Here is a 27630-nt window from a genome sequence, read left to right as displayed (position 1 = left end):
CTTGAGCCACAGTGCCACTTTTGGCTTTTTTCTTTTTGCTTATGTGGTGCTGAGGAATCGAACCCAGGGCCTCAGGCATGCAAGGCAAGTGCTCTACCACTGAGCCACCTTCCCAGCACCCTTCTCCCCTCTCCCCCCATCAAATCTCTTTTTTTTTTTTGTCGGTTGTGGGGCTTGAACTCTGGGCCTGGGTGCTGTCCTTCAGCTCTTCAGCTCAAGGCGAGCGCTCTACCACTTGAGCTACAGTGCCACTTCTGGTTTTCTGGTGGTTTATTGGAGATAGGAGTCTCATGGTCTCTCCTGCCCGGGCTGGCTTTGAACCGCGATCCTCAGATCTCAGCCTCCTGAGTAGCTAGGATTACAGGCGTGAGCCACCAGTGCCCGGCCTCAAATCTCTTTTTTTTTTTTTTTTTTTTTTGGGTCCGGTTGTGGGGCCTGAACTCTGGGCCTGGGCACTGTCCCTCAGCTCTTCAGCTCAAGGCTAGTGCTCTACCACTTGAGCCACAGCACCACTTCCGGCTTTTTTCTTTTTGCTTATGTGGTGCTGAGGAATCGAACCCAGGGCCTCGAGCATGCAAGGCAAGCACTCTACCACTGAGCCACCTTCCCAGCCCTCAAATCTCTTTTTTTTTTACCAGCTTTGCTTTAACTTCTTGGGTGAGTCTTGCTTGTCTCTTAATGTTTCTATGAAGATTATATGAAGTATTATATGTAACATACTAACAAGTACCCTGCTTGCATAGTTAGTAAGTAGTCTTTCTGTGGTTGTTGGTATTAGTTTTGGAGAATTTCTTGGAAATAGATATAAATAAGGTTCTAGGTTAGAACATATGATTGTTCCATGTACAAAAAAGAGATGAGAAGTGTGAATTATTGAGGTGACTTAGGATTTCATTATATCTAATCTTATTAAACTTACATTGTAAACAAAGTTTTGGTATTTTCCTTCTAAAATATCTATTCACATTCCAAGCATAGCATACACAGTTGATTTTGTAATTTTTTTCTTTATCCAGTGTTGTCATTTAAAATTATATTTTTATGCATACAAAAATTACATAGTACTTGGATAAATAAAACACAGTTAACAATTGGTAATATATTTAAATATTAGCTTTCTCAGCTCAAACAGTCAACTTGCAAATAGTAGAGAGTGACGTGTCACAATAAATAATTGTAGATTATTTACTTTAGCTAAAATAAATTTTTTTTGAGAGACAGGATATACTTTTGTAGCCCAAGCTGCCCTTGAGCTTGGTATTATTTTAGCCTCCTAAGTGCAAGGATTATAGGTATTCACCACCACCCTGCAAAATACAGATTTTGGGATTTACTAAGCAACTTCACTACTCTAATGCCATTCTAGCACTCAGAATGTCAGCACATTATCATCATTTTTCAAGGTGGAATTATTAGGAACATAGAAATAATTTTAAATTTATACCCAAAAAAGAAATTTAAATGTCTGCTAAGAAGTCTGTTTTTCCTGTCTGCTTTTTAACTTATGGTAAAAGTTATTGAGATTTGAACTCAGGACCTTGTGCTTGGCTAGACTCTGCTTGCGCCACATCTCCAGCTTTTTTTTTTGCTGTGCTTATTTTTGAAATACATTTTTATAAGTCTTTTCTTAAACCTGAATTTTTACAGAAGAAAATATTGTTCTTAAAAGATTCTATACTTAATATGATCATAATTTGTACATATAGCGTTTGTGGTTACACACCTGAACACACACATCTGTGTACACTCACACACATTCCACCCACCCTTTTTTTAAAAAAAATTTCTGAGGTATAAATGAGAGGGAATTTCTCTGCCCTGATAGTCTTCTGATTTTCAATAAGTATCTATCTGACTGGGTTATCCTTGTATGTATGAGTTTTGCTTAGTAATGTTGGTCATTCTGCAGTATATAACATAAAGGAAAAATAGGCTTGAATCAGTAGTTGGGAGTGTTTCACAACTTACTTGGAATTACTTCATGTAGAATAGAATACTTTAGGCTACTGATTAGAAAATAAGAGGTAAATAGAAGTAGGAATCAGCATATTAAATAGTAGAAACTTAAACAGTTTTCATGATTTTAAGCTATTTTGGTTCTTTATCCTTTCATAATGTAATCAGGGATAAAAATGATTGTTACTAGAATTTAGATAAGAAACATCCTGACTTAAGTTTAAGAAATATATGTCCTTATGGGGGATAAAAATACTTTTTTAAAGTTAATGGGTTAGTATGTCTTGATTGTAAAATTCATAATGCAGCCAAACAAATTGTGAAAGTATTTGTATCATGACACTCAATGAAGGCTCTTCTGTTTAACCTTTTTATTAAAAACTTGATAAAAGTGCATTGTATACATTGCTCTTCCAAGAATCAAGTGCTCATCAAACATTTTTAACTCTTCTCCCTAACCTTCCCCGGAAGTTTTTAATTGGTGATGTAGAATATTTGTCATCTACCAAATTAAGAACTGTAGGCTTGTAAACTTGGGACTCAGAAATAGGTGCCACAAAATAAGTACGGCACGTGCACACCTGTTGCCAGTGAAGAAGCTTTCCTGCATGTTGCAGTTTATTAGATGTGTCAAAATGTATTGCATGAAACTGCTACTGCATTCTTTCTTCAACAGTGCATCTTCTTGGTGCCTTTTAAGTGATTATGTTCTCCTGTTTGAGGAACATGATTGGGTTTTACAAACATACGTAAAATCAGGTGGAGTTGAAGTTAAATAGTGGTATACTTGAAGAGTGCAGCATTCAATCTAATCAAATAACACTGAATTACTAGAATGGCTCTTAATACCAATCAAAGAAAATTTATCTGTTTTGAAGCATTTAATAACTTTTCAAAATAAAAATTTGAGCCTGAGTCTTTTTCACATTTAATCATGTTATGTCAAAATAACTTTCCCAAAATGTATATTGAGTATCTCAATTACTTTAAAAAAGTAAATCCTTAGATGAGAACTGCATTGATAAAACATCTGAACTTTCTGAATGAGTTTATGGAATAACTCAACTAAATCTTAATTCATGAATATAGTCTTTAGAACTCTGTTATAGGTCTGAAAATTTGTCCTTTACACAATTACAAAGTTTCCTTAAAATTGATAAGTGTTTTATTTACATTTAGTTTTTATATTCAGATGAGAAGTCAAATCTAAAATGAAGTCTTTTGACTTCTTTCATTTTTTAAATGAAAACTTTTATGGAAAATGTATGCAGATACATTTTATTGGCCCCAATATAAGACTTGACCCATTGATGTATGATGCATGCTTGTTATTGCATGTTAATACACATAATCCCCTTATACATTTTTTAAAATAGATTCTTTTGGGGTACTTAAAAAAAATCATATAACATTGCAGTATTAAGAATTACCTTCAGAAATAAAATCATTCTTTTATGTGGTGAATTGTTAACTAAAACTTGTCCTATAGATGTCATCGATTTTTTTTTTTTAACTATACATGCTTTTTAACACTATTTACAGATTGTACACTCGAGCCAACAATCTTCTTTTTTAGTGTAATTTACGGTGGCGATACCTGCCTGCTTTCTCCTTTGCTGCATTGGCACAGGCATTGTGCTTATTTTGTTGTAAATGATTCCAGTATTTTATCAGTTCACTAGGCTGGAACTGATGAGAGGTAATTAGGTGGCTGTATTTACAGCTTGAATAAGAAACTCGCCAGTGATTGAACACAAACTCATTGGGCGGGGGCACAGGATCAATTCTTAACTTAGCCAGACAGATCCCTACATACACGTCTTCCAGATGCAAACGACGGATACCTAAAGAAACTTTAAATATCTTTTCTGCTAGATCTCCAGAAAAAACATAACCAGTTCCGGAACAGAAGACAGGATAGCGCTCACTTGGGTAGAGGTCTGGTGGCATGTACCACTTGCTGTCTTTGTTTCGATTGGGCGCATAGCCTCTCATGAGGTACCCAGTGAAATAGTTGTGCCGTGGAGGCAGGTCTGGCTTCAGCAACTTGTGGATCAAGTATTCAGTGTTGACAAACATGTCACTGTCAGTTTTCATGACATAAGGAATATGTGGACAGTATGTTGCAACCCAGTTCATGCCCATTAATGTTTTAATAGTCAAGTTGTAGTATGTGTCTAAGTATTCCTGTTGAATTATATCATGATACTGTCTGCTTTCTTCCAATATTGCATGTTGAACGTAGTCGTTTAGCTTAATGCTTAGGCCCAACAAAAAAATCCGTGTTATTTGGATACCAGGTGCTAGACTTTCATTTCCCCAAGTGTGCCGAATCGCTCTTCTAGCTTCTATTTGTCCAGGTTCTGCAGCTATTAGCAGTATTAGGAAAGGACTTTTGTCCTGGCATTTTTCAGGCTCATTGATGATATATTTGAAGTGATAAGCATTTGGATGCTTAGTACCCTTTTCAGTGTAAATACTCCCATTGGCACTGAGTGTGTTCTCCAGTCCTGTAACTCCTTGTGGTGTCTGGTCTGTGTCATTGGAGTTAGTTACAGTTTGGGGTCTCAGAGTCTGAGGGACTGTTTCTTTCCAAATGTTTCGAAGAGAGCTGTGGTTTGTCTCACTCTTTGTGGAACGAAATCCTCGAAAACTGTATGTCACAGGATTTTCTTTGAATCCAGCTCTCCCTGGCAGCCAGTCATGATGGCTGAAAAACAAAAACATAGCAAAAAGGAACACCAGGGAAAGTACCCCGATAAGATGGGTTCGGAACAGAGACCTCTTAGCATTCCAGGTCATCTTTGCAAAGCAGCAGTGCCGTCTTCTCCACTGAAGCATGTTGTAAATAACCCAGTAATGGTGTGTGAGGTATCGGTGGCCCCAAATACTGCTTTTCTCCTGAGTCAGTGCTGCTCTTTGTCATCTGTTTTCAGTTCAGCCACGTGTCCCTGGCAGTCATTCTGTAAAGACGAAGCATAACGGTTTAGAAGTGCCATAGCTCTTAAAATGGGCTGAAGGGGGCTCTGGATACTAATACAATTAAGGCAAATAGGAAGAAGTTTTAAAGCTGTGAACATAGACTAGCCCAGAAGCAGAGCCTGTGATTTGCTTCCTTTTGGCAATACAGTGGCATCACTGAGAACAGGATTAATTTCTTTCTTCCTTTTTTTGGGGGGGGGGTTGGCATGATGAGCAGGAGGCGATAGATTTTTTTTCTTCTAATTATGTCATTGTTTCAGTAGCTCTGGTCATTTGTATCTTTGATCTAGGTTAAAACTTTAAAGGTTGTATGTAGAAAAGAAAAATGTTACTAGCTTCCTGACAGAGGCCGTGTAAGAAGGCCTTGAGCAGATGGAAAATTTATTGACATTAATTAAAATGGATTTGACATACCATTGATGGTATGGTGCTCTGTCAGCGGCCTTTTTTGTAAAATGGTCATGTAACAGTCATGGGACAGACGGTGCAAGGTTGATTATAGCAGAGTTCTGTTAGTCACAGTACACTGCTGGGCATGTTTCCATTGGCCCCCACTGTGCTGAGGAAGTCAATGAGAAGATGCACCTGTCAAAATGAATTTCAGGGTCCAGTAACTTCAGGGTAGGATTTTTAGACAGTAATAAATGATGAACAGTTTTGAGTACTCTGCTAATTTAACCTTCCACTTCAGATAGGAAGTATATAAAGGTTATTGTTCTTGCATTTTAAGGTTGACTTTAAAAGACAACAAGCAAGTATCTTTAGTTACCTATGGTTTTTAAAAATCAAATTCCCACAAAATACATTTTAAAACATTCTTGAGTTAAGTTGTATTTGGATGCAGAGGGTTTGTTAATTTTTAGTCTTCTTGTAGGCTAACACTTAAAGCCCCTTATATTAAAAACAAATTAGCAGGTCAGAAATGGCAACTCCTTTGTACAGCTGCTTAATTAAAAAAAAAAAAAAGAAATGTCAGAATGAGAGGTTCATGATGTCAGATACTAAAAAAAAGCCTTTTCAGTGTACAGCATAAACTTGTTTATTTTCAGTTTCTTTCTCTGAATTCTTAGATTTTTCTGGCCCAAGGATTTGGGTGGTGGGGGAAAATACAGGTAGATGAACTGGAATTGAATTGCATGAAAGGAAGAGAAACAAACTTTTGGGATAGCATACTAAAGAGTGTGTACTTTTAATTTTGAATTTCTTCCTGAATATTATTTCTTTAAGCAAAAGAAAACTAGTAAGGTTTTAATTGGGAACATTTGTTTATTTGAAATTATTCATGTAAATGAATGGATTTAGCCTGTGATACTGACCCACATGCTCAATGAAATATTTGTCTGTGCTATGAATTATTTTAGGCAGTAATAGCATGTGAATCCCGGCATCACTGAATTATTGTAGAATAAAATTCACATGCATAATGATAGGCACCTTGAAAATATTGAGTGTTGGATGTGTATGAATGAAAGTGCTATTCTGGCAGTAGCCACTAGGAGGAGCAAGTAGGTAGGAATTTGAATAAATCTCTAAAGTGTAACAGCAGACACGAGCATTTGATAATTTCTAGTTTCTGAAATTAAATTTGCTTTTAGCAATTATAATATCAAATAAAAATTACCAAAAAGTTTTGATAAATGTGTACAATCCTTTTTTCATAATTTGGAATCTTTTAAAAATTAGTTCACTATTCATTAGTTTACTTACAAGAATTTTAATATCACATTGCTATAATAAAAACCAAGGATAGTCTCTGTATCAACAAAAATTTCTGTTCTGCTATGAGTAAGCTGAAAATATTAGACTGAGTATTTTGATTTAGAAACTGTATTTTCCTATTTATACTTACAAATACTTGACCATTCTGTCTAAGAAATTATTTTAAAGCTTTTATTAGAAAATGATATATCCTGCAAATAGTAATGGCACTCCCTCATAAAGAGACTGGAGCATATGAGGGCTATATATATAAATTGAAAAGAAACAGGTTTATTTGCTCTGCTTCAAGTATTCTAGACATAATTTATATCTATCAGCCTGCTATCTGTTGTTATAGTAGTGTTTAGAACCTGGCTGAGGTTTTTTTTTTGTGTGTATGTCTTCTAAAAGTATAAATTCATTGTTTAAGAAGCAACAGATATAAGATCAGATATGAATAGAAGACTGAAGAAGTGAATGAAGGTAGTACAGTACTAATAAATTCCAAAGTATTTCCCAGCAGAGAAAACAGCAAATTGTACTCTAGTATAAGTGTATAATTGTGATTCTAATATAATTTTATAATACCATGTGATTAACATGGTGTTATGTCTTATTCATGATAGTTGTGATTTTATTAATATTAATCTGAAGAGGCTTGAAATCCACATAAGCCTATTTGTTAATCTCCCATTGATAAAATGAAACTCAGGTGAAACTCTGGCCTTCAAAATTTTTTGTTACAAGTTTTCAGGTATTTATCATAATTTTACTGTTAAAGAGAAAAACTTGAAGTAACTATTTCTCCTTTAACTAAATGATAAACTTATTCTCTAGTTAATGCCTGTTGTATTTTAATTCTTGCCAAGTGAGAAGACATAAAAGTTAAATATCTTGGTATACAAAAATAGCAGTTTTGCACTTTATATTTTTAGACTAGAAATAGCTGTCATTTATCTTCTATTTCAAAATATAAATATGTACTTATATCTTATGAAGTTTGTAAGCATGCTGTCATAAAATGTGGTTCTCTCTCACATATACAGAGTTTTAGTCATTTGACTTTCAAAACTGAATGTATTTAGTTTGGTGGAAAGGTCTAGATGTAAGTGCTGGTCTTATAGAAAAACTTCTGAACTTGCATTTTGAAATATCTAGCTTGTAAAACTGCTTAATTGGTGACTATAACATTGATCAAAGTACCAAGAGGGACTTGATTTTTATAACTATATTTTTATTCACGATTTTAAATTTTATTAAGATAACCATTTGTGGTTATGATTAAGAATTAATATTGAATTTGTTTAATCTTAATTTTGGAATACAATGGTTGCCTGTCAAAAATGTTTGCCTTTTGCAGTTATTTAAATAATAGGGTAATGAATTGTACGAAGCTGGGAAAAACCAAGATTGGATAGATTTGGAAAATTGTACCTGACTTCTTGAGTCCTGAGTTGCTATTTTGATGAGTATTGTTGCTAAAATAGTTTGATTTATCTTTGTCCCGTATACACATAAATGGCAGCAGTTTACTACTGCATGGTAATATAGCCTAGAAGACATTAGCTACATTTATATGAATTGTTTGATCTTGTAATGCTGTTAGTGGATTTTTTTATATCTAAAGTATCTTTTTATGTTATAATTTTACTTTTAAGATGATCTTAGGAAATAATCTTAGATTTGATCATTGAGAATAAGTCTGTTACCTAAACTGAAAGTGTACTGTTTCAAATAGGGTATTTTTTTATATACAAAAACAACACTATTGACATCTCTTTGTTTAAAGTTGTGTTCATGGATCTATAATAACATGTGACCACTGTGGTATTATGCTGTGCATAAACTCATACAACCTATGTGATCCTGTAGCTCAGTAATACCTAAGATTTGTTGGCCTGTTCTTAGATTGTGTTTAGATTGTGTTTATTACCTATTTCCTTTATTTGGGGAGGTGGATGTTAGAGGAAGGACATCATTTCTATGAGCTATTAAGATTTTGTTTTAAAAGGACTTCTCAGCCAAGCTTCTAACGCAAAGACCATGCTTGATACTGCTTAATGTAATTTCACTGCATTGTCTCTTGATAGCCATTTTCAAGAGTGCTCTTTAATTTACTAGATCAGTATTCAATTTGACCTAATTTAATAGAGGATTGCTATGTTTACTGTAAAGGGCTACAGACTTTAAGTTTATTTTCTCGGATAATTCTTTATCTATACCTAGTTATTACTGTTTTTTCTCTCCTATGTTGATATTCCAGAGCTACTTCAAGCTACATATTAGCTGAAGAAAGCAGTGACAGCTTGTTTTCTGAACAAAACAGATTTTAAAATCGTATATTTAGGAATCCTTTAATAGTTTCAAGGGCAGTGAGCTGTATGAACTTGCTTATCAACTCTCAGTGCCTCCAGGGCCCCACAAAGGCAACACATTTAAACCAGCATCACACACAAGATAGCGACATACCTTCCTTGGTCAGGCCGTTTGTGAGGAGAGGATTATGCCACTGAACACACTTTTGGCAGAAAGATGCTATGGAACATGCGCACATCCCCCAGCCACGGTCGCTTTCCAGTGTCCAGTGTCCAGTGTCCATCTGTCTGTGTGTCTTCCAGTTATCCTCCTGGTTCATATGGGTCCGCGTCTTCTGAGATTTTCCCTTTCTTTCATTTTCTCTCTCCTTTGTTAAACAAAAGAGCCGGAGCTGGCCGTTCTATTTGGAGCACTGTTGACTCTTTCCGACAGTTGATGCATTGAAGCTTTTTACATCTGCTGTTTTCCTGGCTGGACAATGCAGTGCTGTGTTCTCTTCTCAGTATCCATATTTCTAGTGATAACACTGAGCTGCACTGTGAAGCAGCAGAGCCCGAACCTGGAGCTCCGGGTGTGTGGGGACAGAGCAGGGTTTTCCCCTCCTTTCGCTGTTGCCTGGCAGCTGCAGGAAGGATTTTTGAGCAGTTTCACGGGGGTTTTAGGCTGTAATATGAAATCCACGCTTCCTCAGCTGCCGCACAGGCAGGCAGCAGTTTAAATGTGGGCTTGACAGATGCTCTCTCTGACAGAGCAGAATTGAACGTCACTGCTTGGCTGAATCCCACGTGATTGTTTGCATTCATTTTGACTAAAAGCCTAAGGTAGGGAGAGGCTTAGAGATTTTGCTTCTGTGTGACAGATCCTATATATTCAGTACAAGTGTAGTGATGAGTGGATCGTATGAAAATGGAATGATTATGAAATGGAGATTATGGTTTTCTTACAGTTTAATTCCCTTTAAAAACAAAGCATAGGCTTTCTAAATATTTTCCGTCTTAGATGGTGGCTGTCCTGTGTCTTACACGCTTCTGTAAGGTATAACAAATACCAGCTTTGTTAATATACGCTGGACTAAGTTAACCTTTTCAGTGCATGCCTGGTCTTGAAGATGTTTTTTCTTTTAACCGCTCTGATTTTGATAAGGTGTGGGTTAATGTTCATCGATGCTTTTATCTTCCATCTGTAGCCTAGGTTTTTCTCCTCTGTTTATGTCAATGGACTGTCATGGATCGCTCCACACATAGTGTGATAGTTTACTGACTTTGTTCTCTGTGGTTCCTACTGTTCTTAAAGGCAGAAAAGTTGACTTTCAATCGCTTTTCAGTATCAACTGTTTTGTATTTTTTTTAGAAGTACATGTATCATAAAATTCAACAAAATGATATAATGTGGTATACTTTTATGAAAACATCTTCTTGGTGATGAGATTTGTCCCAGTTATGTTTACTTATCCTGCTATTTCAAGATGGTCTAGTCAGTTGCCACAAACAGATTTTGTATTAGGCACTTGGAATTCCTACTTAGTGTGGCTAGTCTCCTGAGTATTTTGGTAACTTGTTTCTTGTTTTTCTGTGAACACAGTGACAGATTGTTTTTTTGTTTTTTTGTTTTTTTAAAATAAATTCTCAGTTTTCCCCTGATACGTCAGGGACAGGAGCTCTCAGAAACTATAATTGTGGAGCTTTGCCTATATGTTTATAGTTGCATGTATTTTTCATCTCACTTGTCTCTACAAAATATTATTTCAAATGAATAAAGATTTTAATTATATTTTATCCTAGTATTTATTATGTGACTTTTCTAGAAATAATAGAAGGATTAACTATGAGAGAGAAAAAAAATGTTATAAACCAGAAACATAGTCCCATACCTTTGACTCTTCTTGATGGATGTCACCCTGGAGGGGCGCCTTGAAGGAACTTTGTGATTGATATCTTCTAATTCCTAGTTTGTGTTGTGTTTAGAAATAATTATTCCTTTATTCATGTAGTTAATAGTTTTTGAATGGTTATTAAGGTGATCGATCAGATGTAAACCTCAAATTGGGCACCATCTAGTTAGATCGAGTACAACTCAGATTCAGCTGTATGTCCTTGGCAAAAGAAACTTGAAGGGGAGAACATACCAAACCCCAAGCAACAGAAGATGGCCTTGAACAATATCACAAGAGAGACATAATCTACTCCCTCCATTGGTTTCTACTCCTATGTTAGAGTCATTGGTACTAAGCATCAGTACTTAGATGCTTCAATTGTGGAGGCCTCTAGATAATTTTGCATAGTAATATTTGGAGTTTATACTCCTTTTATTTAAAACTAAGTGTCATCTGAAGGGTACTAGTGGCTCACGCCTGTAACCCTAGCAACTCATTTCTGTAATTCTGGCAGGTTAAGTTCTAAGCCTTCTCTAGCAGAAAAGAGAGATTCCATCTCCAATTAACCAGTGAAGTACAAGATTATAGGTCTGGCAGAGTGCCAGTTGTGGGCAAGCCTGCTGAGTGAGGTCTTGATGTGGGTGTGCACCTACAAACAGATGTAGTTTTTTTCATCATATGAAAGATTTGGATGAATTGACCTATTTTTGGTTGTTTAATTTTAGTAAATATTTGTTGCTTTTTAAAGAAAAATTAAATATTTCTTGAAAGTTTAAAATTTCCCCATGAAGTCCATTAATGATGTGTGAACCACTTTTACTTTTCTTTGAACTCATGAAGGATGAACTAGCCCAACTGCAGATCGGCAATCTCAGAATGACCACAAGTGTCAGTGTTTGCCGTCTTATTTTTACTCAGACCCAACACATTACTAGTTTTATTTATTTATTTATTTATTTTAACATTACTAGTGTACAACAACGTGTATATAGCAACGAAAATTCAGGTGTCAACATCCCTTTAGGACTTCTTAAAGAGTCATAGCCAGAATTCATTAGTATCAGAGAGCAAGTTTCTTACCAAAATAGTTACAGTAGATAAGAAAGGAAATCAAGTTTTAGTAGTAAGTAAATAGAATATTTTTTTCAAAGGCCTTTTTTGAAGAAAGGAGGAAGCAGCTAGCATGCTTGATTCTAAATTCATATGACCATCTCCAGTATGACTGTTCATAGACTGATTAGGTATGGAGTCATTAATATAAAGAAATTTTGCAAAGCAGGCGAAAAGGTGTTTTATATTTAGCAGAAAAACAATTTGAAGCACATACCCTTTGGTATACAGAGCTAATTAAGCAGGAGAACATTGCATTTTTATTCACATCAAAAATTTTATGTAACTTTAATCTTAATTGTCATTGAAGTAAACCACATTAGATATGTCTTTAAGTTTTAATCTATTAAGAACATTAAAAATGGAATCGGACCAGAACTTAACCTTTGCAAAAGCTGTTGTCTTCCTTTTACAAATACGGTAAGTAACTAAGTTCCTGTGAGGTCAATATTTTCCTAAAGGTCTATTTCATGTGGCAAAGGCAAGGCTAGAACTGGGAACTCAAGATTTGTATATCAGGTTTCTTTTCCTTCGTTAGTACTGCCTGCTAGCTCCATTATGAATTTGGACCCATTAAGCTACTCAAACAATTCAGTGGACCTTCTTCCTCAGCCATGCTACTATAAACATAAAATAATCCTGTTTTCAATGAAGAAAGATAATCCCCTGATTAATCCTCAGTGAGCTCTGCAAAAGAATTGTTTGGAAGTGATGTGACTCAAGCGGTGGAGCTCTAACTTTGAGTGAAAAAGCCAAGCAGGAGCACAAGGCCGGAATTCAGGTTCTAGTGCATACACCAAAGGGGGAAAAAAGAATGATCATTTGTCCAGAAGACCTTGATATTGAAGGAGATCAATACACATGCTTGGTACTGTTTCTAATTACAGTTTTCTTTCTCTCTCCTCTTTTTTCCCTCCCTCCCTCTCTCCCTCCCGCCAGTCCTGAGCTTGAACTCTAGGCTTGGGCACTGTCCCACTACCCCTGAGCATCTTTTGCTTAAGCTAGCACACTACCTCTTGAGCCACAACTCCACTTTACACTTTCTTGGGTGATTAATTGGAGACAAGATTCAAATAGACTTTCCTGCCTAGGCTGGCTTCGAAATAGTATCCTCCAATTTCAGCTTTCTGAGTATCTAGGATTACAGGTGTGAGCCATTGGTGCGAATTGCATTTCTGTAACATTTCAGGTTCACTCATGTGGATGAAAGTTTTCAGTCACTAGATAAGAGACATGCTTTCAACATGTCTCTTTTAAGAGTGTGCATTTGTCTTACTCTCTTTTCCTCCTTCCCCTCAGCAGCCCTGCCCCCCCCACCCCCATCCCTACCCTGTGGAACCCAGGATATGAAGCATGCTAAGCAAATCTATACCATAGAGTAAAGTATGTCCCCCTCCCTTGTTTTTAACTGCTCGCTGATATTAATTATTACAGACCCTAGCTCTTACTTTCTTGTGGTTCAATTTTAATTGCTGTATTAGTCTACATTCTCCGTAGAAAATAAGCCAACAACATCTATTTCTATATGTTTATCACTTATGTGACAAGCCACGTTAATGCATTGTAGATTTTATTGAGAATAAAATTAACCTAGTCGAGAACAAAGAAAATCACATTTATTTGGAGCTAACTAGTATTGAGGTGTGGGAAAACACAGGTTCAGGTAATCTTGAAAAGTGCTCCAAATGTTGTCTAAAATGTTAGTTGTATTTTTTCCTTTTCTTCTTTTTGGATTTTAATGAGTTTAGCCATAGATTGGCTCATGCATTAGGCATTAGTAGAGGTGAAAGCGATTTTGTTTAGAAAGGGATTGGGACATGGTGCCAGTGCTTACACTAGTAATCCTAGCCACTCAGGAAGCCGACATCTCATGGTCATGGTTCAAAGACAGCCCAGGAGGAAAATGTTAGAATTTTATCTCCAGTTAACCACCAAAAAGCTCAAAATGGAGCTATGACTCAGTTAGGCAGAGCACTATCCTTGAGTGGAAAAGTCTAGGGACAATGCTCAGCTCTGATTTCAAGCCCCAGGACCAGCAAAAAAAAAATCCACAACCAGCTGGGCACAGGTGGCTCATGCCTGTAATCCTAGCTTCTCACGAGGCTGAGATCTGAGGAACGTGGTTCAAAACCAGCCCAAAGCCAGCCTGGGCAGGAAAGTCCATGAGATTCTGATCTCCAGTAAACCAGTCCGAAAACTGGAAATGGCGCTGTGGCTCAAGTGGTAGAGCATTAGCCTTGAGCTGAAGAGCTGAGGGACAGCGCCCAGGCCCAGAGTTCAAGCCCCCAACTGACCAAAAAAAAGGAAAGAAAAAAGGAAAAGAAACGGATTGGAGGGATTGGGGTCATCTGAGTCTCAGGGTAATTTAGGGGAAAGGGATCCACTGTACTGGTCAGAGAAGTTAACAATGTTTCAAGGACTGGTTTACATCTGCCAATTAGCAGCCCAGTTTAAAGATGCAGTTGAGGATATGCCTGAGATGTAATCAACAGGTTTCACCCAACTCCATTTTAAGGGCCCTGAACCACTGCCACCCCATTTTTAGTTTTTCCCTTGACAGCTCATACTCAGAAGTTTTTCAGATTTTAGATTTTGGAATGTTTATATGTCCATAATGAGAAGTCCTAGGGATAGGGCCTAAGCCTAAACGAGTTCGTACTCTGAAGATTAATGTTACCCTCTATTTTTCATGTGCCTGAATTTGATGATGAACTTGTCACATGAGGTAGCAGAAACACTTTCAGAAAGTCTTACAAGAGTTTGGAGTAGTTCGGATCAGTGATTCTCACCCACTGCTCTGTATTTTGAGTTATTTTAAAACACTGGTTCAGAAGTACAGGGTCTACAGGTTGCCTGGTGCAGACCCAGGAGCCCCAAAGGCCTGAGCACGCAGAGCTGAAGCAGGGTGACTTCCGTGCAGCTGTGGAAGCAGGAGAATGGCTCTCTGCTAGAATACAGGGAGTGCTATCTCAGCCTGCCCTTTGTTCTATCCAGGTGCACTGTGGATTGGAGGGGGCACTTACAAAATTTGTTCACCTCTAGTTTTTTGGGGGGCCTGGGTGGGGTGAGAGTAGTACTAGTCCTGGAACTTGAGCTCAGGGACAGCACCCAGGCCCTGAGCTTTGGTGCTTAAGGTTAGTGTTCTATCTCTTGAGCCACAGGCTCCACTTGTATGTTTTGGGTTACTAATTGTAGGTAAGAGCCTCCTGGACTTTCCTAGCTTGTCTTTGACTTCAAATCATGATCCTTAAATGTTGTCATCCTCCTGAGTAGGATTTCAAGGTTGGGTCATCAGCGCCCAGCACAGTTAACCATCTTAGTTGTCTTTCTTTTACTGCCTGCTAGAGGAATATACACCTGGTTTGGTGACACATGTAAAATACTGTGCTAGCCTGCCAAATATTTTAGAATATGTTTAATGACTAAGGAGATTATTTTCATGATCCCCTTATGTCTTTTAAAACAGTCTTTTAAGTTTATTTGTATTTGTTTCTTTTTTGGTATGATGCAGTTACTGTTGAACTAGTTTTCAAACCAAGAAAACACTCTGGAATGATGAATGAAAAACTGGTATTAATTTAGGTTTTTAATCAGTATCTTGCTTCTTTGTAATGTAATGTTACTGCTTAGCACTGTGTATTCCAATTTTTCTGTGACTATAAATAAAATTAGTATTGTATTCCTGGGTCAGAGTTTTAATTACTGTGAATAGATAGGGATTGAAATAGAGTATTTTTCTTCCATTGAGATTACCGTACTTTTAATTGTCTTTCAGGTAACAGAAAACCACTCTATTTGGTTAAAGAAAAATATATCCACTATCATACTATATAGGAATACTTCATAAAACCTCAAGCCAAGAATTGTATCTTGGCCTTTAAAAGAATACATTGAGAAACTGGAAAGCTGTCAGAAATCAAGGAAACTTGCCTTGTTTCTCTGTGATGTTACATGATTACTTGTCGTTTTCTGCATCTGTCTACTCGTTCTCTGGTCCTTCCTGTGCACAGGCATCCCCCAAACCAAGACTCCAGTTCAGATTACTCCATTTCAGCATGGCTTTTCAGACTTTCAGGGGAGAAAATGTGGCTAGGTAAGTTTAGTGCAGGTGGCTCACACTTCTGAGCAAAGGGGAAGGCTGTGCTCAGAGTAGACATCCCCCAGCAAGCACACTGCACAGGGACTTGGATTTTATTTATATCTTTAGGAATAAGTTTTCATTTTGTTTTAGTTTTAGTTTTTGTCTGTGCTGGGGCTTGAACTCAGGGCCTGGGCACTGTCCCTGAGTTTCTGTGCTCAAGGCTAGTGCTCTACCACTTGAGCCACAACACCACTTACAACTTTTTCTGAGTAGCTTATTGGAGATAAAAAATCTCACAGACTTTCCTGCCCAGACTGGCTTTGAACTGTGATCCTCAGATCTCAGCCTCCTGAATAGCTAGGATTACAGGGCGCCCCCCCTTCCCCCTCCCCCCTCCTCCCCCTCCCCCTGGGCCTCTCCTCACACCCAGCCCCATGCCCCAGCCCACCTGCCCGCCTGTGTTACTGAATGTGTGCTGACACTTTCCTCCTCCAACTGGGTAGAGGTTTTTCTCCTGGTGCGAATGTTTTGAAAACACAAATGCCCGATGGCGGCCCTGTTGTCTCCTGCGAGCGGGTGTGGGTGTGATGCTGTGGCCTGGAGTAGAGCACGGGGTGGGGCTGGACTGGACTGTCCTTTACCTGATGATGGAATGTGCTTTTGTAGCTGGATGGTCATTGACCGACGGCATGATTATCCACAGAAATCTTCCTAATTTCCTCACTTAAATCGGTAGTCTGTGGTCATGTCAGTTTTCTGTCTTGTTTCTGGCTTTCTTTCCTCCTTTTTTTTTGTTGGTCGTGGGGCTTGAACTCCTCTGGGCTTGGGTGCTGTCCCTGAGCTCTTCAGCTCAAGGTGAGTGCTCTACCACTTGAGTCACAGCGCCACTTCAGTTTTCTGGTGGTTTATTGGAAATAAGAATCTCACAGACTTTCCTGCCAGGGCTGGCTTTGAACCATCATCCTCAGATCTCAGCCCCCTGAGTAGCTAGGATTACAGGCATGAGCCACCAGCACCCGGCTTTTCCCTCTTTCTTATCTCAAAAATTAAGCAGAATTATACTCTAGTGACTCAGACAACTTGAGATTTCAATACATTTATCTATTCGATAAAAATCTGATGTGATTGACAGTGGTAAAAGAGGGATATGTAGGGTGTGGAGAGTGATAAGGTTCAGGGTGTTTAATGAATGGTTAGGGGTGAAATGTACCTTTCAGAAAGAACATTAAACGAAGATGGTAGATATTAAAGACATTACTACCATTCTACCTCTTCCGGCATTGTATCTTCACTCAGTCCGCTGTGCTGAGTTTTCTCCATGAATCGTGGGTTTGCTTGCCAGTGATTGCAGGCACTTTGGAGGCATCTGTTCCTGAGTATATAATTCATTCATTCATTCATTCACCTGGAGCTTATTTCTTTGTACATGTTACCCACTTAGTCATTAGTTGAGATTTGCTGTTAAGTTTTTAAGGTATTCTTATTTGCTCATAATTTAAATACAACAAATCTTTTAAAGGTACTTATTGGAAATGTTTGTATCTTTTTAAAATGGACTTTCAAATAATATTGCTTATATCTTGCTAACATGAGATTTTTTTTATCATTTATTCATTTCGGGACTATTTTATTTTTTTCTATTTTTGGAACTCTTTAGATGAAAAAAATTGACTTGATTTTAAAGCAGGTAATAGCATTTCTGAGAGTATTAAAGTGGTCAGCAATTAAGCAAATCATTAAAAAGTACTACATGCTCATAGTGCCTTTTCTATGGTAACAATTTAAATTTATTTTCTACTAAGGAATTTTTTTTTTTTTTTTTTGCGGGTCATGGGGCCTGAACTCTGGGCCTGGGCGCTGTCCTTCAGCTCTTCAGCTCAAGGCTAGCGCTCTACCACTTTGAGCCACAGTGCCACTTCTCACTTTTTCTGCTTATGTGGTGCTGAGTAATCAAACCCAGGGCCTCGTGCATGCAGGACAATCACTCTACCACTGAGCCACCTTCCCAGCCCCTCCACTAAGGATTTTTATTGCTCTACTTCAGAACCAGTAATATTAAAGATAGTTTTGTTTTGTTTTTGGTCGGTCATGGGGCTTGAACTCTGGGCTTGGGCACTGTCCCTGCGCTCTTCAGCTCAAGGCAAGCACTGTACTGCTTGAGCCATAGCACCACTTCTGGTTTTCTAGTGGTTTATTGGAGATAAGAGTCTCACGGACTTTCTTGCCTGGGCTGGCTTTGAACCTCAATCCTCAGATCTCAGCCTCCTGAGTAGCTAGGATTACAGGCGTGACCCACCGGTGCCTGGCTAAAGATAGTTTTATTTAGTTATTTTACATCTTCGATTGTTATGGTTTAGAGGAATATTGAATGGGAGCAGTGAAGGATTTCTTGGCAATAATTGGATGTTTAACTATTATGTAAAGGAACTGTGCTGTCATACATGGTTACGGTTATTTTTTTTTACTAGGAAGGTGCATCTGCCCGTAAGACTCAAACTCCTGCAGCCCAGCCTGTACCGAGGCCAGGTAAAAATATAAAACTTCTATTTTTTCTTCTACATAGTCATTACAATGATTTTTTTTCTGTTTTTAGTTATATGTGTGATAATGCCAAAGAAACAAAGTTTATTTAGAATACATTAATTGACTACCAGTGCTTATAGATATGCTTGCTTAACTTTGGTTAGTATCATTAAAAATACAGTCTTAACAAACAACCACAATGAAATGAAACGCATACAGGATCATTGTTTTCCTGTGCTACATTTAAACAGCTTACCTGATTTTGTTAATATTCTTTACTGAAGTAGTGTTTTCCTCAATCTGGTTTAAAGGTCGTTGATGAAATGGATTATACACTGTTTGACACTATCATAGGTTCTTTGGCCATACTATGTAGGGAACAAGTAGATATAGTGAGAGTTAAAAGAAAAGGTTGATATTTTTGTTTTGGTTGAGAATTTTTTCGGAAGTGTTTTTAAAAGGTTGTCTATTCCTTTTCTTACTGACTAGATTAGTGATAATTATGTGTGTTGCTTTTTCTATAGAAATACATTATCATAATTTCAATAGACTATTTGTTTGACTTTGATACAGAATTGCAGACATCTCTATTACAGAGCACCTAAAATTCTGTAATCACATAGAAATAATATGTGTTAAGCAAGGGTATTGTTGAAGTTATTTCCTAGTACCATACTCCAAAGAAGTCTCTATAGATACATGGAGATGCCAATACTACATTTAAGTGTTTTAGATTTGTTTTTTTGATTTTTTTTTAAAATTTAGCATAACAAGTGCTAGCCTATACCATCTAGCCTATACCCTCCTCCTCCTCTCCCTCTTCTTTCTTTTTGTACTGTTTAATGTGACTATAAAGAAAGTGAAAAGATTTGGAAATGCATAGACAAGAATTTGGGTGATATTTCTCAAAATGTAGTAGCAATAATGCAGACTTGCCTTTTTTATTTGTTGTATGTTCCCACCATACAAACACCATACAGACAACTTCTAAAACTCTGTACACGATATTAGGTATTCCTAGAAGTGCTTCAAAAGTTGCATTAAAATTATTTGACACTTGAATTGGGATGATTTCCTGGATTTACATTCCCCTTAGAAATGGCCCTTTATTTAAAATTAAAAAAAATTATAATAAAGGTCTTGTACTGAAGGCTTACAGTTACATATATCAGCTAATGAATACATTTCCCTCTCCTCTCCCCTCCCCTTCCCCCTCCTCTCTCTCCATCTCTCTCTCTCTCTCTCCCTCTCTCCCTCTCTTCTTTCCCTCATTTCCATCCTTTCACTTCTTCCTTTCCCTCCCTTCCTTCCTTTCTTCCTTTTGGCTTGAACTCTGGGCCTGGGCACTGTCCCTCAGCTCTTCAGCTTAAGGCCAGTGCTCTACCACTTGAGCCACAGCACCACTTCCAGTTTTCTGGTAGTTTATTGGAGATAAGAGTTTCACGGACTTTCCTGCCCAGGCTGGCTTTTAACCGATTGTGATCCTCAGATCTCAGCCTCCTGAGTAGCTAGGACGATAGGCCGTGAGCCACCAGTGCCCGGCTTGGTTTGGCTTTTTTGCTCATGGTTGACACTGTGCCACTTGAATAATGTCTCCAGTTGCGGGGTTTTTTTTGTGAGTAATTGGACATTAAAAGTTGTGAGGATTTTTTTCCCTGGGTTGTCTACCAACTATGATTTTCATACCTCAGTTTATAGGTGTGAACACTGGCAGCTGGCTATTGTTTTTTTCACCTGATTAAACCATTGCACATACCTGTTTTTTCCTACTTTGTTTCATGGACACACCTCTACACTTCACTTTTCTAGCCTTAATCCTTCATTTGTAGTTCATAGATATTTTGAAGTCAATAAATGACCTATAGCTCTAGGTTAGTTGTTTAAAAAGGTCTTCTATTCAGCCATACAGTTTATAACTTACATACTGTTTGACATACTTCTTATTCTATAATCTTAAGTCTGTGTGCTGATGACTTCCAAGTCTGAGCCTTCAATTAGACCCTCCAACCTATGCATTAACATACCTGTTTTCCATTTAGGTATGACATAGACATTGTAAAACTATTTTCCCTTCAAATCTGTTAGTGGACACTTTCCTGCTTCTTTATAACTAGTATCTCCATTAAGTCTGTTTAATAGTCTAAAACCTTCACAGACATACTTTTCTTCACATTTCCTTAGGTCTTTCTGTTAGGTAAATTAAATTGGCAGCTGAGGAAGGAGAGCAGCACGTGGTTTTCAGGAAGGGAAAGGTTTCTTTGCAGGCTGCCTCTGGTCAAGCTGGAAGCCCACCCAGCAGGAATAAACCAGGATTGAACCACAGCCAGGCCAGACTTAACCATGGCCAGGGCCGGGAGGTGTGGCCACACCGGATGCCCGTGTGACCTCAGGAAGGTGGAGACTTAACCAAGAAGAGGGAGGAGTCTGTACCTCCTTCCAGGGTGGACCTTACACTTCCTTTATCTGTCCTTGGGTTCTGTCAGATTATTTTGCTGTATTTCTACTTTACCTGTTTTGCTTTTTTCTTTATTGCTCAACTGAAGACCATCATTTATCTAGAGAGCATCTTAAATTGTGGTCAGTAGACCAATACCAGTCCATCTGTCTTTTGTTTCTGTACCCCAGCAAGGTACAAGAGATTTAAGGGTAATTTACTGTCATACTATTCAAGGGCTTGATCATCTTTTTTTTTTTTTTTTTTAAGTACCCAATGGTCTTATATTGGAACTTAAAAAGAGAAAAAGCCTCTTATCCCTAAGCCACGAATGATTTAGGAGCACCGTTGTAGATTACTGTACCTGTTCCAACTGAGCTTTGTGCTTTCACACAGTCCCCTTTTGATCTCTTGTCTAAATCCATTATTTTCTTTTGCAGAAAGTGTGACATGAAAATCAAATCATGTCACTTTCTGGATTAGAAGTGATAGGATTTTGTGATAGCTCTAAAATACAAACTCAGGGGCTGAACATGATGCACACATGTGATTCCAGCTACACAAGAGACTTTTGTAAACAGCAGGCATCAAGAAGGGCAGGGGCAATGGGTAGAGCCCTTGCCTAGTAAAGTATGAGGCATCAATTCAAATCCCCTTACGTGTCCCCTTCTCCACTTCCCCCATATGAATTTAGGACTCATGTAGTATTGTGTGCTTATAGTCTCAGCTGCTTGGAGGCAGGTTGCTTTGGGTCCAGGAGTTCAAAACCAGCCTAAACAATATCATAATTTTAACAAAAGTCTCTGAGAATTGACTTCCTGTTTAAACGTGCAAGTTCACCTTTTGCCCTTCGTTTCTTCCCTGTGGTCTGCACATTTGCATTGTTTCAATTCTATAAACATAGCAGCTTCTTCCTACCCCTTGCATTTGCAAACATTCCTGTGGACAGTTTACCCACTTGTTCTTTCCACGTTGGCGTCTTCTCATCCTTCAGAAATTCCAGCCTAAATGTCACTTTCATTGAGAGGCCTTTTCTACATATCTTAGCTAAAAGACACTTTACTGTACACATTCAGTTTGTTCCTTAGTATGTTGTGTGTGTGTGTGTGTGTGTGTGTGTGTGTGTGTGTGTGTGTGTGTGTGTGTGTGTGTGTGTGTGTGTGTGTGTGTGTGTGTGTGTGTGTGTGTTATTCTTAAGATCCACCTCTCATAGTCTTCTGAGAGTCCTTTCAAAGAGAGGCATAACTACTATTTCACGTACCATTTAATAATAACCGGCTTTGTACATAGGCTCTGTATAAATGTTACTTAAGTAGAGAGTACAGTCATTTGAAATCAAACAGGGCACCAATAGTGATTTTACTCATGGCCTTTTCTTGGCTTGCCATTGGAGTCACTCTGTCTATGTAGCAGAGTCGCTGCAGCAGCATTTAGCATCAGCTCTAGCCGGAGGGTCAGGAAATTGTAACCATGACCTGGCTAAGAACTTAATAAACATTAAACATTATTGTTTTTAATGTCTGCACACCACTTACCATGATGTAGGAATTATTATTTCTGTGTATAGGAAGAAACCGAGGCTAAGTGCAGTCAATCAGCTTACCGTAGGAATATCCCTGGCAGTGGCAAATGCGGGTACACATTTAAGTCATCTGAAGCAGACACTGGCTATGAAGGGGTCTCAAACTCCCATTTCCTGCATGGGGAGCAGGCAGTGTTTCTTTCCCTACTTTAGCCTATTATACTAAAATAAATCTTTGTTGAAAAAACAAAGCCAGACCCTTATTATTGAGTGCTTTGCATTGCCTCCTTGCCTCTTGGGTCAAGCTTGCCAGCACGGCTGTCACAGCACCCTGCCCTGACAGCCTGTGAATGCTCCTCTGGAGTTGTTTTTCCTCCTAAACCTGTGATCCTTATTTTTCAGTACACGTGGAACACCCCCTCCATGTGTGCACACAGCCTCTATACTGGGGCTTGAGCTCAGAGGTGCTACGCTTCCTCATTTTTGGCTCTTGAGCCCTGCCTCCAGTCTTGCTTTTTTGCTAGTTAATTAGAGACGGACTCTTGCAGACTTTTCTACCTGGACTGGTGTGGTGTAAAACCACAATCCTCAGCCTTATGAGCAGCTAGGACTTCAGACATGAGCTCCTAGCACCTGACGTTGACATCTGGGGCGTTTTGTATTTTGCCCTTTCCTTGCATTTGGTTTTCCGAGCCTTTATTTTAAATTCTTGAGTCCATTTGTTGACGCCTTTACCAAAAAGAAAGGTCACTGAGTGAAGTGAAGTAGGGGCTCCCTCCCTCCTCCCTCCTCCCTCCTCCCGCCCTTGTCCTCCCTCTGCCCTCCTCCTGCCCTCCTCCTGCCTTGTCCTCCCTCTGCCCTCCTCCCTCCTCCTGCCCTTGTCCTCCCTCTGCCCTCCTCCCTCCTCCTGCCCTTGTCCTCCCGCCGCCCTCCACCCTCTGCCCTCCTCCCTCCGCCCTCCTCCTGCCCTTGTCCTCCCCCCACCCTCCTCCTGCCCTTGTCCTCCCCCCACCCTCCTCCTGCCCTTGTCCTCCCTCTGCCTGCCCTTGTCCTCCCTCCTCCCTCCTCCTGCCCTTGTCCGCCCTCCCTCTGTTGTACGCACAGCAGCTTCTGTCTCTTGTTTACTCATGGGACGGTACTGTCATTCATTTTTCCTCAAATACTAAAATACCATATGCCAGATTACACTGTATAGATGATCAGACTTGTGAGTTCTTTTTCTAGAAATGATTTGAGAAAGTTTCAGTAGCTTTTCTCAATAAGAGGAATAATGAAAAGACAACAGTAAATATGTGCTTGTGTGAGCTTTTTGTGCCTGGAAGATCATATTATCTAACAACTTGTACAGAAGAGTTTGAAGAATTAGTTAAAATGTAGCAGGGGTGTTGTCTCTAAAGAAAATTGTCTATTTGATTCTCTTAGTATCTGACTTGAAAATTGTCTTATTTGATTCTCTTAGTATCTGTTTCTAAAACCTGGCAGTTGAGTTAGAGTTTCCCACTACTGTTCACCAGTCACTTAGTGCAGGCCAGTGGATGTAGCACAGTAAATGCACACAGTACTGTATACACATACAACAGTTTCAGAATTGCTGAGCCGTGTTCTCGTGTGCAAGAAGCACACAGACTAGATTCCCTTTTGCATGCAGTCCTGGAATGGACTGCCTCCTGGTCCCCACCTCTTAAGGGACCTGTCCTGTGCAGGGCAGCATGGCTTCTCCTCACACCTCCACCATGCCCAATTTTTTTTTTAAATTATTTTTTAAGTTATAGAAGAATTTGCACAAATCAGTGTTGGTGCTGTGAAGTTCTGTGGTTTTGACAATTCTTAGTGTCTTGTGTTCTCCATTACAGCATCATGAAGAAGGAATAGGAATTTTATGTTTTCTAAATTTTTTTGTGATTTTTTTTTTTAATAAAGCCAACTCCAACATTGCATATGCCACATAGAATACATTTAAGATTTTTTTTTAAATTTTATTTTATTGGGACTGGGAAGTTGGCTCAGTGGTAGAGCGCTTGCCTTGCATGCATGAGGCCCTGGGTTCGATTCCTCAGCACCACAGAAAAAAAAAAGCCGAAGTGGCGCTGTGGCTCCAAGTGGTAGAGCCTACGCTAGCCTTGAGCTGAAGAGCTGAGGGACAGCGCCCAGGCCCAGAGTTGAGGCCCCACAACTGGACCCAAAATTTTTTTTATTTTCTTGGAAAAATGAGTTACAGTTACATGAGTAAGGTAATAAGTACATTTCTTGTTGAGAATTGTTACCCCTCCTTTGCTTTTCTCCTACTATCCTTTCTCTCCCTACCTCCCCATTCCTTTCCTTCCCTCCAAGTTGTAAAATTCATTTGCAACATAGTGTCTTGTGAGTCTCATTGTTAAGATTTTTTTTGCCGGGGGAGATGGGGGGTTCGGTCCTTTTTTGCTTATGTGGTGCTGAGGAATGGAACCCAGGGCCTCAGGCATGCAAGGCAAGCACTCTGCCACTGAGCCACCTTCCCAGCCCTCATTGTTAAGATTTTATTACATGGATAGATACTGAAAATTGAATCTGCAGCACTTCTTATTTTTAGAATTCATCTGTTAAGTTACAATTGTCATAATGCCAATGAATTTTTTTTAATGCTTTATGAAGTCTATCTCAAAAACAGTAAAACTGAGCCGGGCACTGGTGGCTCAGGCCTGTCATCCTAGCTACTTAGGAGGCTGAGATCTGAGGATTGCGGTTCAAAGCCAGCCCGGGCAGGAAAGTCCGTGAGACTCTTATCTCCAATAAACCACTAGAAAACTGGAAGTGGTGCTGTAGTTCAAGCGGTAGAGTGCTCGCCTTGAGCTGAAGAGCGCAGGGACAGCGCCCAAGCCCAGAGTTCAAGCCCCACGACTGACCATAAAAAACAAAAAACAAAAAAACCCAGTAAAACTGGCCTGGAGACATGGTTCAAATGGTAAAGGGCCTACCACCAATAAAAAAAAGTAAAACAATAGTTTCTAACACAACCAAAATTATTTAATCAATTGAAATCAACATCATAATTTATGTCAAAATATAATCATTACCATACCATTAATAATAACATTATGGTCAAGATAATGTTAATATTATTGGTAACATAGATATATTAAGATCACGTGTATAACATAAATCTTCAAATACACTTTATTCCTTACTTTAATGGTCTCTTCCTAAGAAGAAATTAAAAATTCTTTGGAAAGCAGGTATTTAGATCCTAACTCCCAGTGAAATAGCTGTGCTCTCCAATGGCCCTTTGGCCAATTGCTGTGTGCTTTTATCCACTGGTTTTACATTTACTGTGTGATGATTTCCTTCGTATCAAACCTTAGTGTCCATGAACATAAAATATTGCTGAGGAATGCTAAGTCATTTTCATATTTTGATGAAGCAGAGAGGTAACATTACTTGAGAAAATACTTTGTATTTTTTTTTTTTTTTTTTTTTTACTTTTATAGCTAGTAGTGTGAATACTGGCAATTTTTAGGCCTTCATTGTAAAAGCTTGAAAATAAGAATATGGTTTTTGTAACACTCAGTTGTGATTTTTTTCCCCCCTTCTTACAGTTTCTCAAGCAAGACCTCCTCCAAATCAGAAGAAAGGTAAGATTTTAAAGTTATTCAAGAAGCAAAAGTGTTTGAACTAGGTTATAAACCATTGCTGGTGCTATTAATGAATGTGCTTTGTACCTGTTCGGATTGGTCAAGACCTAAGACACATTGATTATATTTTTCCTGTTATTGCTAGCTCTAAAGAATTAGTTATATATTTGGAAAATTTCATTTTCTAGTAGACAGAGCAAGTATAATTGCTTCTAATAAATTCTAATAATAATTACTTGATATGTTTAAAATTTGGTCTTTATAGGATCACGGACACCCATTATCATAATACCTGCTGCTACCACTTCTTTAATAACCATGCTTAATGCGAAAGACCTTCTGCAGGATCTGAAGTAAGTGCATTTTGCAGCTTCTTTTCCTAGGACACTGAGATGTCACTGGAAAATTAGTTGTTACTGAGTCAGCATTATTTGTTAGGAGAATACAAAATTTTATTTAATAGCTACAGTATTTATTTATTTTTGTCAGTTGTGGGGCCTGAACTTAGGGCCTGGGTGCTGTCCTGAGCCTCTTTGTGTTGATGGCTAGTGTTCTACCACTTGAGCCACAGCACTACTTCTGGCCTTTTCTGAGTAGTATATTGGAGATAAGAGTCTCACAGACCTTCCTGCTTGGGCTGGCTTTGAACCACGAGCCTCAGATCTCAGCCTCCTGAGTAACTAGAATTATTGCTGCATATAACTAGCAAGTGAAAGTACTTTAAACACTCAAGCAATTCTGGTATCTCATTAGAAGCAGGTGGGATTCTGGGACTCTTGTAACTGAGCCTGACTCTGGCCAAGCCAAGGGACACTTGGAACTTGTGGCTACCCCTTTTGGTCGATGCCCAGGCCTCTGGCTGCACCCCTAGTTTACCTGGACCTTCCTAACCCACTGGGCACTTTGAGAAGTGGGTGCCAGTGAATGGCTAGCCATCGTGGAGAGAATTGTGCATGTGCAGAGAATGGAATGAAAAGGAACTCTACTGGCATAATTAGGCAAGTAATGTATTATTTGCATTGTTACATGACTTTTATATAGCAAAGAAGTTGTTGATTGGTTTGTGACATGATTTAATAAGCTTTTATTGGCCCCTCCCAAAAAAATTGCTATCAGTTCTTCATTCTCTAGAACCTTTGCAATGTTTATCTTAACATATTACAAATCTTGTATTTATAGTGAACAGAAATCACAAAGTAGATTTTGATGTCTGTCTTTAAAAGCGTGGCTACGGAGAAGCCAAACCATTAAATGGACAACGTTTTGAGGGTAGATTATGCTAGGTTTCTTTCAAGTTCAAAACATCTTCTTCATTGTTTAACACCTCATTGCAACTGACATCTCCCCTACTGCTCAAATCAGCTGGAGACTTAGCTGTGTAATTAATGCATAATTGAAACCTCCTCCACACAACTTTAGGACTGGCTGTAACTCAGGGTTCAAACTGGCTAGATTGTTTGGTTTTATGTAAAGGCGTAGATTCCTCAATTTTGTAGCCCCTCCAATAAGTAAATGAAACCAAAAATA

The 27630-nt window shown here is 38.6% G+C and overlaps 2 protein-coding genes across 2 annotated transcripts in view; one reads left to right on the top strand and one right to left on the bottom strand.

Annotated features, from left to right (window-relative positions):
• Positions 1–27630, top strand: part of Cdc73 (cell division cycle 73) — an 89768-nt gene that overhangs the window by 44007 nt on the left and 18131 nt on the right. The window contains exons 11-13 of the mRNA XM_070041900.1: positions 18485–18542; positions 26068–26103; positions 26369–26456. Of these exons, the coding sequence (XP_069898001.1) occupies positions 18485–18542; positions 26068–26103; positions 26369–26456 (182 nt within the window). The remainder of the gene's footprint in view (positions 1–18484; positions 18543–26067; positions 26104–26368; positions 26457–27630) is intronic.
• Positions 955–9671, bottom strand: B3galt2 (beta-1,3-galactosyltransferase 2). The gene is made up of 2 exons (XM_070041899.1): positions 9106–9671; positions 955–4919 (listed from the first exon to the last, which is right to left on the bottom strand). Exon 2 carries the CDS (start codon positions 4795–4797, stop codon positions 3529–3531), a length of 1269 nt encoding a protein of 422 aa, XP_069898000.1. The 5' UTR covers positions 4798–4919; positions 9106–9671; the 3' UTR covers positions 955–3528.

The sequence above is a fragment of the Dipodomys merriami genome, unplaced genomic scaffold (genome assembly GCF_024711535.1).
Source record: "Dipodomys merriami isolate MVZ:Mamm:240054 unplaced genomic scaffold, mDipMer1.0.p SCAF_31, whole genome shotgun sequence".
NCBI classification, from domain to species: Eukaryota; Metazoa; Chordata; class Mammalia; order Rodentia; family Heteromyidae; genus Dipodomys; species Dipodomys merriami.
Note: the sequence above shows the minus strand (reverse complement) of the source record. Positions and strands in the feature narration are given on the sequence as shown.

Coding starts and splice junctions, on each gene's coding strand:
- B3galt2 (XM_070041899.1), bottom strand. CDS start 4,797: ATGCTTCAGTGGAGAAGACGGCACTGCTGCTTTGCAAAGATGACCTGG.